A 13,926-nucleotide genomic window follows, 5' to 3' on the forward strand; every position below is an offset into this window, starting at 1 on the left:
AATGCCTAGAGTTGTTTCAAACAAATCGTTTTTCACAGGAGGCTAGTAAAAAGAAACAAAAAGCACAAGCAGATTTTTGAAAGTCACATCTTTTTAAAATGATCTGTTTTAGCTAGTGCTAATTTGATGTGTTGTGCATTGCTGTGCCAGTTGTGGTATATCCTGACAGTTCATGAGGTGTATTTATGATCATCATTGTATAATCAAAACTCAGACTGTTGAAAAAAATATAATGAAAACAATTACTATTGTTTTTATTTTGCAGTTAAATATGGAAGTGAAAATAACACTTTTTACCTTTCCACCTTAACTTAATATTTGTTGACTTGTTAATTTATCGTAACTCATGAGTACTAATGCTTCCCAGAATAATGCTTTCCATCCAGCTTTTTGTTGTGGTCTTACTCATCTTGGTACAAAATCATGATAATTCATATACAGCTTAATCATTACATGTTCTGATGTGTCATGGGTTAATAATGGGAAAAAGTTCTTTCCCATGACAGAAAAGTTCTTGAATCTTTCCACATCTCTAAATTGCTCTGGTATAGAAGAAAACAGAGGTTATAGCTTCCATTCCACCACATGACATACAGTCTTATAAACTGGAGTTCACAATAATAATAATCAAATATGAGTAGAGCCAGTAACTTTACCCCCAGAGCTTAGGAGTAATGGAGAATTGGTTTCTATTGAGGAGTTAGAGGTCACATGGGATGGACAGCAGCTGTTACAGTTAAAGACAATTTTTTCCATCATTTTACTGCAAATGAGGGGTTTTTTGAATTTTTATTACTTTTTGATGATGTTGACAGGAGATTGAATAGTACTATTTTGTTTGAGCACATTCAGACAAGTCAGTACCAAGTTTGCAGAAAAATGTTGTACTTATTTCAGAAAAATGCAACCCCCCACTGAATTCAATCAGAGTTTGCCAGATTGAAGACTATATAAAAATAGTCCATAAGTTTACCATACTATAGTTGCTGATGCATGGAGGATACTGAGTGCAAACCAATTCAATTGAAAAACTCATGACCCTTCAAAATGTGTAAATCTGCTAGACTGAGCTATGGATTTATACAGCTTCAGATTATGACATTTAACAAAGGACAAAAGGAGGAAGGCAATGAAATTCCTTGTGGATCAAATAATAGCATGGAAATATGAAGAACTCAATAATTTCTCAAATCTTCAGAAGTCACCAAAAGAAAATTTGTAAAGGAAAGAGGTGGATTTGATGAGTTTGCAAACTTTTAAACTTCTGAGGAAAGGTCAAAGGAGGGATTCCACATAGGGAGAGAAAGAATGTTAATAAGAAAGTCTTGAGTGCCTGATGTTTCTCTACTGTACCTAATTAAGAAATGCTGTGTCTGGTAGTCTTTAAACTATGATTATGCATATTTCATAGAAACAGCTGCTATTGGAAGCAAGTCTGCTTCTCCAGCAGTGTGATGTATGCAGGGTAATGCTTGTTTACTGTGCTCTAAACATGATTTCGACAGTAGCGCATCTATATAATTCTGAGCTCACTAGGAGTGTATCCTGACTAGGCTTTGATCCAGGCATCATAATGCTTCATAGGCAAAAATTCAGTGTAGTCATTTGCACTCCAGAAAGCTGTCCCTATATAATTGAGCTCTTGGCCTCAAGATGGGTTTCTCTCTTCCCCAAAATTGTTCTGTACCATTTGCATTTGATCAGCTTCCTTCTTTTCTGCCAGAATAGTTATTATCAAAACTTCTGGAGGCTCCTATGAATTATCAGTGCACAATGCCACATAAGTCCTTCTCACTAGGTCGATAGTAACAACCTCTCAACATTACAAAATTCTTTCTTGCACTGACTCCATGTGAGGCAAATCTTTCTTTTCAGTGATAGTATATGAAGCTGATCTCAAAAAACCAGGCTATTCCTAGTATACCAGAAGTGGGTAGTGTGTGTTTCCCGCCGTTTCCCAAGCAGAAATACTGGTAGTGGTAACATTTCTCATAGCCAGGTAAGAAAGCAGATGAGGCAGTCAGATAATTCCTTTTGCTTCCTATCCAGAGACATCTCTGCTCTGTCTGGTTTGTCCTCTTCCATGTAACAGATCTTACTCCGTTTTGTCCCCCACATGAATACAGTTGTGATTTTTTGTGAAAATACGTTACTATTCAGTGGAAAACAAATTGTATCAGGGAAACAGGATGAAAAAAAATAATATCCAGATGCAATTACAGAAGTCACAACAGTGACAGGTACTTTAAGTGCGTATAGGTCAGATCGCAATAATCATTGCTTTGGAGCCTCTTTTATTTTATTCTTTTTCTTTTTGTCTCATTCCAACAGCAATGTAGTAACTGGAGCTACAAAAGGTTGTTCATTCCCAGAAATACTTTGAGCCAAGTGTGTTATTTTTTCTGGCCATCTATGCTTGCCAAATGTGTTTCATGTTATTACTATGAAATGCTAACAGTCTTAAAGAGCAGGACACCAGCTGCTGAAGCTTTCAGATCCCCAAACAGGAACTGTAGGCTTATTACAGTGAACTATAAAGACACCTGCAATATTTATCAAGTAAAAAAACATTGTTTGGAGATGAAATTAGAGTTAATAGATTTCAAAAAACTATCGATGCCAGCTTCCTGTGCTATAATTTTCTAAAGTAACAACATTCAGAACTCAATAGGATAATTTTTGTTTCTTGATCAGTCCTAGATTTATTCAGCCAAAACTATATAAGTCTCAGATATACAATGAAGTCACAGCGAATTAACAAGTTACTCTAAATCAACTGAGGTGTAGTAAATACTTATTTTTGTATTTTGAGCTTCTTGCAAATGTCCTCACATAATTCAGCTTACTGAGTTGTGATAAATCCGATTATGTTACATTGCTGTGGGCTAAAAACCTACACATGAAAAGTTATCGTAGAACTCAGCTGATATGGGTAATGTGGTAAACTAGCTTAACCTGATCACGTATCTGAGCCTATTTTCAGGGCAAGGGAAAAAAATAAGCTCTGCTCCTTCCGTCCTTTTGTTCCCAAGTGTGCAGAGTTTGCAGATGTGCATTTACTTGTTATTTCTTAGCTGGGAACAAAATCCTTTTATGTTCTAAGGAGCTTGGTGCCATTTCAGCAGTCCTGCATTATTTTCAGAAGGAACTTAACAGGCCAAAGGAAAAATAGAATCCTCTCAGAAATCCAGCTGTGGGAGCAGGGAGAGTTCATATGGGAGCAGCACATCCCATCTGAAAGATCTGAAAGATGTAAATGAGGCTATATTTGCTTCAAGTGTTCCAATACATGCACATAAAGCTATTTCATGTTGGTGCTCGAATACTGTGATTGATTATGTGAAAGACTTGCTTAATGTGCCAAAAGCAATCCTTTCATGAATTAGCTCTTCCAGACACCAAGTACTGGAGCTACCTGTGCAAGTGGAAGTAAGAAATACTACATTTTGCAGCTTCCTTCTGATTATTCATTCTTACATAGACAAAAATAGGGAACAAAAATTATAGTGATACGTGAATGATAATAGTCTGGTTCAGCTATGTCTTACAAAACGGCAAATGCAATATTAGAACTGGCTCAGAAACCTAAAGAAAACATGAAGAAAAAGCAAGCTGCAAACTTAGTTATTTATACTACCTAGTATTATTTTGCAGCAATTTTTGTGATCGTTGATTTAGTTTAATCTTTGGTGCAGGAGAGAGAAACCATCATATCTTGGGTTCTGTGGTCTGTTCTTCCCAAATCATCAGATTGTTGGGCTGGATTTAGAGGTTAGCATGAAGAATCCTTTTCCTATCTATCTCAACAGTTCCCACCAGATTGTATACAGAAAAAAGAAATTGAAGGAAGGAAGGAAGTTATGTGAATAGAATTAAGATCTTTGAACCTATAGACCAGACAACTTTTGTGCCACCACATTATTTTCATCCTGCCAGCTGCAGTTTTCACGATCATAAGCAGAACATGTCTGTAGCAGATAGAATATAAAACATATTTGGGAAACGAAATTACTCTTTATGCAGTGTGACATAGACCTTATTATAGAGACACCCCCACACACACACACACCCCGCAGTCTGATTTTCCATATACCCAACTGGTTTAAAATTAGGGAGCTACCTGTGAGACCTGATGTCACCGCTTCCCTCTTCCCACCGCTACATTAACACAACAGTGGAGACTTGGGCCATAATTTTTACAGAAAAAGGTTAAGGGCTAGAAGCTGACACAAACTTCCACGTAAGGTTCACAGTTGTTCACTTTTGCAATAGTAAAGGTGTTTATTTAACTTTCTCAACCTATTGCCTCATTCTGAACAGGAGGTATCAGCTTTGATCAAAGACATGATCAGCTGACTATCTACATAAGGAGATCATAATAACATGGCAGCTCTAAAATACAGCGATGCTTTGTGTCTGAAGGCTCTCCAGAGAATATGTGCTGTAGGTACTAGCTACGCAGTTTTGCTAACTTGGAGAGATGTTTGCCGTGTTAGGCTTTGCTCCTTTCAAGGAGCATAAGCCTCCTTCTAGATGGACAACCCCCCACTAGCTGCAAAATTGTCTTCAACAAGTATAAGAGAGAAAAATCCAAGCTCTAAATAAAAAAATGTCTGTACAGCAATCAGGCAAAATAATACCAGACAAATAGTATGTTGAAATTCTATTACAGGTATGCTAAAACCACTCATCATTGTTCCTCTCTATTGACCTCTGCTTCCCCAAATTGTAAACAAAGTAAGTTATCATCAAGAACACAGAACTTGAGATCCAACTTACCGCTTATATACATGCTTAAACTTTCTTACTTTATTCCATGAACATGGGCCATGTTATTTAGAAACATAGTTGGACTGAGTTCAAATGCTAAATATGTTCTTTTTTCCTCCTCTCTTGATTCTAAAAATCCTGAATCTTATTTTTTGTTGTTGTTTGTTTTTGGTTTTTTGATTTACAGCCTCCTCTACCAAGACAACTTATGTCAGTTACAGCAATCAGGCAAACTGAGCAGGGATGAAATTCAATGGAAGACCTGCAGGATGGGATCTTGCAAACATAGACTTTACCACCACCAGAATTCAGTCTTGGAAATATCAGTAGACTACATTCAAATCAATAGTCAGTCTCCTAAAGGACAAGGATTAAACAAGAGGCAAAAGGCAAAAAGAGACAGGGGAAGGAAAAATCCAGTTTTATAACATAGAGACAGATTGTCAAGCTTCTGAACTGTTCACTCACAAAAGGAAGCAAATCACAAAAGGAAAACAAATGTTAACTTGTGAAAAAAAAATGCTGTTGAAATAAATCATGTCTGATGTTATATTTGTAAGTACTTTTTTTGTGATTGTGGCAATTTCCTTTCCTGTCCTACATTGTTCAACTCGTAAAAGAAGATGAGTTTGTTTCTTGTGACGGCTGACTGAATTAAGTCCTGGGTTATGCTAAAATAAATGCAATGGTCAACGCATGCTAATTTTTATACAAAATAATTTATTTCTAATAATAAAGGAATGTTTTGCAAATGTTGAGACTTGTTTTGTTGCAGTTTCAAGGAAAAAAGTCCTTACACTGTTGTCTATTGTTTGTTTAGAATGTGCAGTAAAGGTGGGTGTACAAATAAAATAATAATCATGGCATCAGAAGAATGCAGTGTAAACTCTAAGCATGTGTGTGTGTGTATGTGCGTGTGTGTGCACATGTGCGTGTATGTACGTGCATGCCTGCATGCATGTGTGTGTGTGTACTCTGCAGTGTGTGAATTTATTTGTTCAAAGCTTTGTGACTATATTTTCTAATGGAAGGAATTCTTCCCCCTTCTCACCCTCAAAGTAAGTGCATTTTATATGTTTGTAAAGTGAAGGAGTCCTGACGGTAATTATTTTGTATGATTGTATTATATTTTTGAACCTCCACTAATAATTTTGATTCTTTTCGTTTCTGGAACTTACAGTTTGTAAGACTTTATGACAGCTAGACTGGATTAAGCTGAAAGTCTATTCAGCCTAGTATCCTGTCTCTGACAGGGGAATGTAGCAGATGCTTATCTCAATAAAGGTGACTTTGAAATAACAGGAGAGAGATCAATGGAGAATTTGGAAAGCAGTAACCTAGTGAATATATGTACTATTGCCTTATTAACACTTAAAAATCAAAGAAATAAATGTCCATCTACAATCTTCACATCTTCTAACTCCCATGTCAAATGATTGTGCATGCGTTAGAAATCATTATGCAAAGAGAAAGAGAAATTCATACTGAGATCTATCATGTCAATAAACCCTTCCAGACAAGTTTAAAAAAGACAGCTAGGGACTTTCCACTTCGTTACTATACCTATGATGTTCTCCAAGACTTTTTCACTCCATACACTACTTAACATTCCTCAAGTCAATGGGTCTTCACAATCAGTTGGTTATTAAATGTTACTTCTCCTGAATTAGCCTGGATGGCTCTTTGTGCTTTTTTTTTGCTCAAAGGAGCTGTATCTTTATAACATATATTAAAGAAACAGTGGTGGGTCCTAAATTACAAGAATGAAAGTTGAAGAGTCTGAAATTGAATCTCTTTCTGTTACAATGTCAACATTTAAACTCTGGCAAACTGCATGACAGTGAATTTCCTTTTTCAAAATATTTGACAAAACATAGATAGTTTTTCTCAGGATTTAAATGCCTGAATTATTAACCGATGTTTGCTTTGTTGTAGTGTGGTATTGTGTGTTTGGTATGTGTGATACATTGTGTGAAAATTTCTTTTTTGACTATGCCACAAGCACATCAATCCCAAACCTATAAACAAATATGTGCTTAATTTTAAGCATATGAATAATCCAGCTAATGCAATAAGACCTGCAAAAAAATGTTATAAAAGCAGGTTTAGGTCTGTTTTGTTAGCTGACATCTCATAAAATCAATCTTTTTTGTGAAAATGGGATTGATTAGATCAATGTTGTAACAAGACAGACTTCCATGTCTAGGATGGATTTCCTAAGAGAGAAAGAGAGAATCTGTTTTTATCTCAAAATCAATGTTTTGGTACAGTTTCTTTTCAAGAAACCTTTGAAAAGTTTAGTTTTCAATCCAAAACAAAAAGGTTACAAATATTTTGTCTGTAATATCTATACCTAATAACATAAGCATACCAATATGCCTATGAAAAAGCAGTACGTAGGAATTGCCTTTAAAACACATTTCATATGCACATAATCCTATTATATATACACATAAAGATTAGTATATGATGTATGAATATCTTCCAGTTTGACAGCAGCCCAAAGAAAATGTTACTCTGAACAGATTTACTGGGACCAGTATACACTTTTTTTGGTTGAACAGTAGGGTAAAAATGGAATGCAAATTATTCTATGTTATTCTGTCTGAAAGATGGAGTATATTACGCCTGTAAGTCTCAGTGGTATTAATGTAACTCATCAGGTAAATAAGCACTCAGTATGAATTACGGAATGAGCTGGACATTTTCAAAATACAACAGAGCAGCAGTGGTCTGCAGATTCTGTGCGGTTTATGCATTTGTGTAGAATGGTGCCTATCTGTCTTCTGTAACTGTGATCAAAAGCACATTCTTCTCTTGTATCCCTCTAGAGCTATGGGAGAACAATGCGTTTTATTTCTGAATGAAGTGTCGACTTTGTTCTCTCCAGCTTAGGAGACTTTTTCCTGTACAGACACTAGCAGTTCCAAAGACTTTTTTCTAGGAACTTAATTTGTGAGTTCAGCTTCCAAAACTGTGTCTTCAGGTGACTTGAAGTCCATTTGTGCAATAGATTGTGCATCAGCTCCACAAGTCCTAACTTGTAGGTTAGGTAACCTAAATTTTGTGAACCCTACTTGGGGGATTATTGATTCAGAGACTGCAGTCTACAGCCTCTGACCAAGACCGATGTACCGTTTTCAGCATCAGCATTGAACACAAACAGTTCAGATGAAGGAATTAAATATTTTTCAATGATTGATTCTAATTACGTCAGGAGTGGTCTTCTTTTCAGTTTACTGGAGCTTTGTCTCCAGTTTAGCTATTATAATAAAAAGCAACCTCCTAAAAAAAGAAGAATTACTATAAAGAAAGAACCAGGGAATTGTATAATACAAAGGAAGGAAAAATTGCTACAATTTTCCAACATGAGTATAAAAAAGGGTGAACTTTAGAAAAATTGCTTCCACTTTAATTTTTATATTACAGGGTCCATTTTTATGAGAAGATTGGGGGAATTCAGTAAGCAATAAGAAGAGAAGTCCCCACAGAGTCTGTTTTTATTGTGCCTTTGAATACTCATAGAGTTGTTGCATTTTTCTTCTCTCTCACTTAATCTTGCTATACAGAAAACTCACTCTTTGGGTTTGGGGTTCTTTTTGAGTTTTGTTTTGGTTTGGTTTTAACAACCTCTGTTTCTACCTTGTTCTGCTCTTTGTCTTACAGCATTGACATTCATGAAGCTACAGTTAAACCATTATCAACATTTCCGTTATGAATTATATTACTGAAAACACACAAAGATTCTGCAGTTTGAAACTTGGCATGTATTGTCTCAGTGTAAAAGAGTGTAAATGGAAAAACAGAATTATTTAGATAAGTTAAAATGAAAAGCTTACAAACAAAATAAAGTCCTAAGGCAGATGTATTCAGAAGGTGATAACAATTTAAAAACTGAGATTTATCCAATGATCATAGTACAGTATGTTCTAGTTATGTACAATACAATTAGAAGAATTAAAGGAAAAATTATAGGAAAGAACCATACAAAAATATAAATGTTCAGTATCCATTTACACACACCTTTTCACTCTCTTCCCTTCTAAGTATATTTTGAGGGCCTATGGCCCTAGTTAATGAAGGTCTTACCTTTAATTTAGATTTGAGATCAGGCATCAGATGATCTATCATTAGATTAAACTATAGCTTTTTTAAACTATTAGTTTTGAAGAAATGGCTGTTACAGAAAGCTACATTACTTATATATAATTTTTAACTATCTTTTAATTGATAATTATAACCTTTAAAATGCTTTGTGCATACAAGTAACTCTAGTGTATAAATCATTCACATGTTTATAAAAACATCTGTGCAAGTTAGGTTTTATGAATTAAATGGTGTTATGGGACTGCTAAGCTAGGTCTTCTGTCGGCCTGACTTTGAGAGACAGGGCACTCTTAAATCGCCCAGTCTTCCCTGGTACCTGAACGTCTGCAGCAACGAGAGCTACAGAGGAACATTTTAACCTGATCTAAACCAGTGATTGCTGAGGGGAAAAGATCCAAATAGTGAAATCGTTAGAGGAATGTAGGCTATGATAGATAACTCTCTTTAGGACTGATTGAAGTTAAACACCTCAGTACCTAAAATGATCTACATCTCAGAGCTTTCTGTTTGTAAACAAGCAACGGGTGAAGGTTTTGAACTGACCTGAAACCTTAGTTCTGCAAGCTTTCATTGCCTCACTTCACAAATGTGAGCAGTTCATTGTAGAAAAATTAAAATGCATACAGATCAAGGCCTGGGTTGGTGCCTTTAGCTTGCAGGCAGGTGACAGGGTGAGATCCCCTGTCAATGGCAATGTCTTTTAATAGAGAAGCTGTCCCAACATACAAATCTAGTGCATACTAGCTTTAGTACGCTTTGGCAAGATTTACTTTCTCGTATCAACGATACACTTCCACAGACCTCAAAGATATACTGTATGCTAAAGATTTGATCCAAAGCCAAGTGAAGTTCACAGGAGTGTTTTAGTGGACTGACTTAGTTAGAGCCACCCAGAGGGACTGGATGATTCTACTTATTTCTAGTCCAGACAGTAACCTGAAGCCATCCAGTGACTTAGAAATCAGATGGGCAATACACAATGTCAAAATACATTCCAATCTAATTTTTATCCAGAAGAAATTGCTGTTGTTATGACCGAGGTCCCAGTGGCAAGACCAAAAGATGTATGCCAAAAGCACAGTGACTGAAACATTACACTAATGACAGATTGCAGGGTATGGCTTATGCACCTTAGTCAGACAGTGTCTGAAAATGTGATTATCCAAGTTTTGTTAAACAGGGAGTTTGTCTCAAGTATTTTCATCCCACTCAGACTTCACAGTAATTCAGTAGCTGAGATCTTGAAGTTTAATAACTAAACTTTCGTGTAGGCAAAGTAACATTTTTTTCATCTAAAATTATAAAAGGTCTTTATTTTACAAACTTAGGGTTTAGTTCCAATCATGGCGAAGCAGACTACAGCTTTAAAATTGTTACTGGTCATTTAAGTGTGAGTACACTGAAGCAACTCCATCAAGACACACAACTTTGTTTTACTGAGATCAGGAACAAGCCCTTAATGTTGTTTTGTGACCGCAGGATAGATACAATGAGATCTGAATGACTCTATGTATCAGGTCAATGAACCAGAAATTAAATAGAATTTATAGACAATATTTTAACTGTTCTATAGAAAGTGTAATGAGCCACTTGGTCAAAAATCCCCTTTTCAAGAAATGCCTAAATAGCAATTTCCACAGCAAGATTTTTAACTAATAGCACTAGCTGCCTTCCAATGAAGAGATAATTTTTATTACTGACCAAGGAAAGAAATGAAGAAAAGCATTCCTAACAGATCCAGTTTGTAAATGTATTGTATTGCAATACAACTTACTCATTTATGTGTCTGCTTAAAGGCAGAATGTGAAAGCAGAAGACGTAGCATGGTGGATGGATAAAGAGAAAATGTCTCTCTTGCAGCATTCTTTTGTAATGCTTTGGTTTGAAAATGTACGTGAAGGATGCAGCATATTTCACCATCACATCAGTCATTAAATAAAATGGTAGTTTATCACTGCACTTTCAAATAGCTTATGTGCCACGTGGTATAATTAAGAAATTACATACGGATCTACATACTCTTGTTAAATTTTAAAGAGCAAAATTCAATAACAGAAGAGGTAAGCATTACTTTTCCCAGTTTCAGTGGTATCTAATCTAATGGCACCTTTAGCACTTGTGGTACTGCAATTGTCTGCATCCACAAAACACCATTTCATATTTTACATACGTGTTTCATTTGCTGTGGGTGATTACCTCCTGCAACCTAATTGTGAAATGGTCTTTTTCTCAGCAAGAAGTAATTTCTTTCTGACTTTCTCCCAAAATTTCAGTAGCTGATAGGAGAGAAAAGTATATGTGTCACTAATCCATATTATGCTTCCTGGGAAAGTAAATGATTGTGATTAATGTGATACAGCAAATACAAGAAGGAATAGATCTTATCTGTGGACTGCCTCCTATATTTCTGAATATAGGTAAGTTGTATTGTCTCCTTTTAGCTTCTTACTTGGGTTTAATTTACCATTAAGATCATGAAAACTGCAAAATACATTTGGTGGAAATAATATGTTGCATCTGTGCAATGAAAACAAGCTGGCTGACTTGAAATACATATTCATCTGGAAACATTTTGGTTATGATAGCTTAAAGAAAATTTGAAACCTCAATAATGTGTCTATTAAAATTTTTTATCAGGAAATGAACTACAAATTATGAGTGTGTTCAACTTGTTTCAGTGAAAATCTTAAGATTTTTCAAAGTTTGTCTAGAAAAGGTCACTGTAGAATTCTTTGTACATTTCATGAACGTTGATAACTCTGTAAATTCTTCCATCACATTGAAACACTAAACTAATGGAGAGCAATAGTTTTTCTCTTTTGGCATTATAGTGTGACAGCAGGTGGTGAGCTCCCAGGAGCTTACTATTTTCAATGGTACAGCAGCAGGGAAGAGAAGAGAAAACAGCAGTGTCCCCCAGAGCCAAAACAATGTTAGAAGTACAGTAAGATGCACAATATCCTCAACAGCAAACAAAGCTTTTGTTTGTATTACACAAATGACGTGTCTCTCAGTAGAAGTGGAGCAATATGACACGCAGAGGAGCATGGACATGAAACAAAAAAAAAAAGAGCAGTGACAGAATCACAGTACCTAAAACCCTACTGCAAGCAGCAGAAATTGTTGGAAAGTTCTACTGTCGAAGAACTGTGTCAGCTCCAAAGAGTCCACGCTGACCTCTGTCAAAGGCACATGCCATCCCCAGAGTGTGCGTTAATCTTACATACTCCACAGAACTGCAGTGAGCAAACATGACAAAATAATCGATGGGAGCCGTCAGAGCTAGTGTTGGATGAGGTAGCAAATAAGAACATAAACTCATTTTTCTTTGAAATTCAAGAAAATGTTATGATGGTATCCAAGGAATACGCACAACTTCTGCAAAGACCTGCAAGTACAAATATTTTAACATTTTGTTCATGAGGTGTAGGCTAGGATCAAAGGTTGCAACACATCCTTTAATATGGCACCTGTCTTTCTGCAAATGAAACAGCTCCTTCTCTTTTCTCAGTGACTGATTGCGCTGGTTTTGGCTGGGGTAGAGTTAATTTTCTTCACAGTAGCTGGTATGGGGCTGTGTTTTGGGTTTGTGCTGACAACAGTGTTGGTAACTCAGGGATGTTTTCACTACTGCTGAGCAGGGCTTACACAGAGCCAAGGCCTTTTCTGCCTCTCACCCCACCCCACCAGCGAGGGGGCTGGGGGTGCACAAGGAGTTGGGAGGGGACACAGCCGGGACAGCTGACCCCAATGACCCAAGGGATATCCCGTACCGTATGATGTCATGGTCAGCATATACTACTGGGGGAAGAAGAGGGAAGGGGGGGACGTTCAGTGTGACGGCGTTTGTCTTCCCAAGTCACCGTTACACGTGATGGAGCCCTGCTCTCCTGGAGATGGATGAACACCTGCCTGCCCGTGGGAAGTGGGGAATGAATTCCTTGGTTTGCTTTGCTTGTGGGCAAGGCTTTTGCTTTACCTATTAAACTGTCTTTATCTCAACCCACAAATTTTCTCACTTTTACCCTTCCGATTCTCTCCCCCATCCCACTGGGGTGAATGAGTGAGCGGCTGGGTGGTGCTTAGTTGCGGCTGGGGTTAAACCACAACACTAATTCAGTGCTGGGATTTTAGAAAATCTCTGGAGCCTTTCTGGCCCATCATATCCTAGTCTGAGAGGAAAATGGAAATTATTTTCCAAAATAAAGGGGAAGTTTCCCTGTAAAACTGAAATTTGCTCACTTAATGTTGTTATTTTGTGGGACATGCTGTATTTAACAAAAAGAACTCTAAATTTCCAGCTCACCAGTATATTAAACGTATTCAATTGAGTATGTCTGATAGCTTTAATTACTATCGGTTAGAAGGTGTTTTTTTCTTTATTGGTCAGATGTAGAAGAAACACACACCTAGAAACACACATAATGGCCAATACAAGCATTACAGAATGTCTTGTTCCACAGTGTCATTTAGTACCTACAGCACTGCAAGTGCACTAACTTCATCCTGCTCCCAAAGGAAGCAAAACATAAATTACATTGCCAGAATCAGTTCCTGTTTCATGCAAATGTACCTTGGAGGCTCTTTGAACAAGGGATAAGCCAAAGTTTAGTATTGTTCTGCAAGATTTTTCTGCAAGATTGATGTCATTAAGAATTGCTCTATGCAATGCTAGTTTCAAAGCATTTTTTTTTCTTCCTGGTTACTTGATACGGTGTACACTCTATTTCTGCAAGCCTACTCTACTTCCCAAGTTAGCTGCAGTGCCTTTACTGTCTTTGTAATCATTGATTGTCAATATTAAATAAGTATGACCATTCAGAAAATAAACTATTTTTATTTCATTTACAAATTTGCTTATTCCTAATCTTGCTAGAGTGTTGATGAATTTTCCAATAGGTATGCTTTGATTTATGACTGGTCACCATCTTTCTTCAATACAGCTTCTAGTAGTTCTCTTGTACTCCTTTTAGAGCTTTTTATTCCAGTACTGGCTTTGGTATCCTGGAAGAAAATATATCAGTGGTGTAAAATCCATGGCAACAACAG

At 36.6% G+C, this 13,926-nt stretch overlaps 1 protein-coding gene across 1 annotated transcript in view; it reads left to right on the forward strand.

Moving 5' to 3' along the window:
• The window catches only part of LOC104163891 (metabotropic glutamate receptor 8), a 48,372-nt gene extending 43,365 nt beyond the window's left edge, over positions 1 to 5,007 (forward strand). The window contains exon 3 of the mRNA XM_009703039.1: positions 4,958 to 5,007. Coding sequence (XP_009701341.1) covers positions 4,958 to 5,007 — 50 coding nt within the window. The remainder of the gene's footprint in view (positions 1 to 4,957) is intronic.
• Positions 5,008 to 13,926: the final 8,919 nt, after the last annotated feature.

The sequence above is a fragment of the Cariama cristata genome, unplaced genomic scaffold (genome assembly GCF_000690535.1).
Source record: "Cariama cristata isolate BGI_N322 unplaced genomic scaffold, ASM69053v1 scaffold18076, whole genome shotgun sequence".
NCBI lineage: Eukaryota > Metazoa > Chordata > Aves > Cariamiformes > Cariamidae > Cariama > Cariama cristata.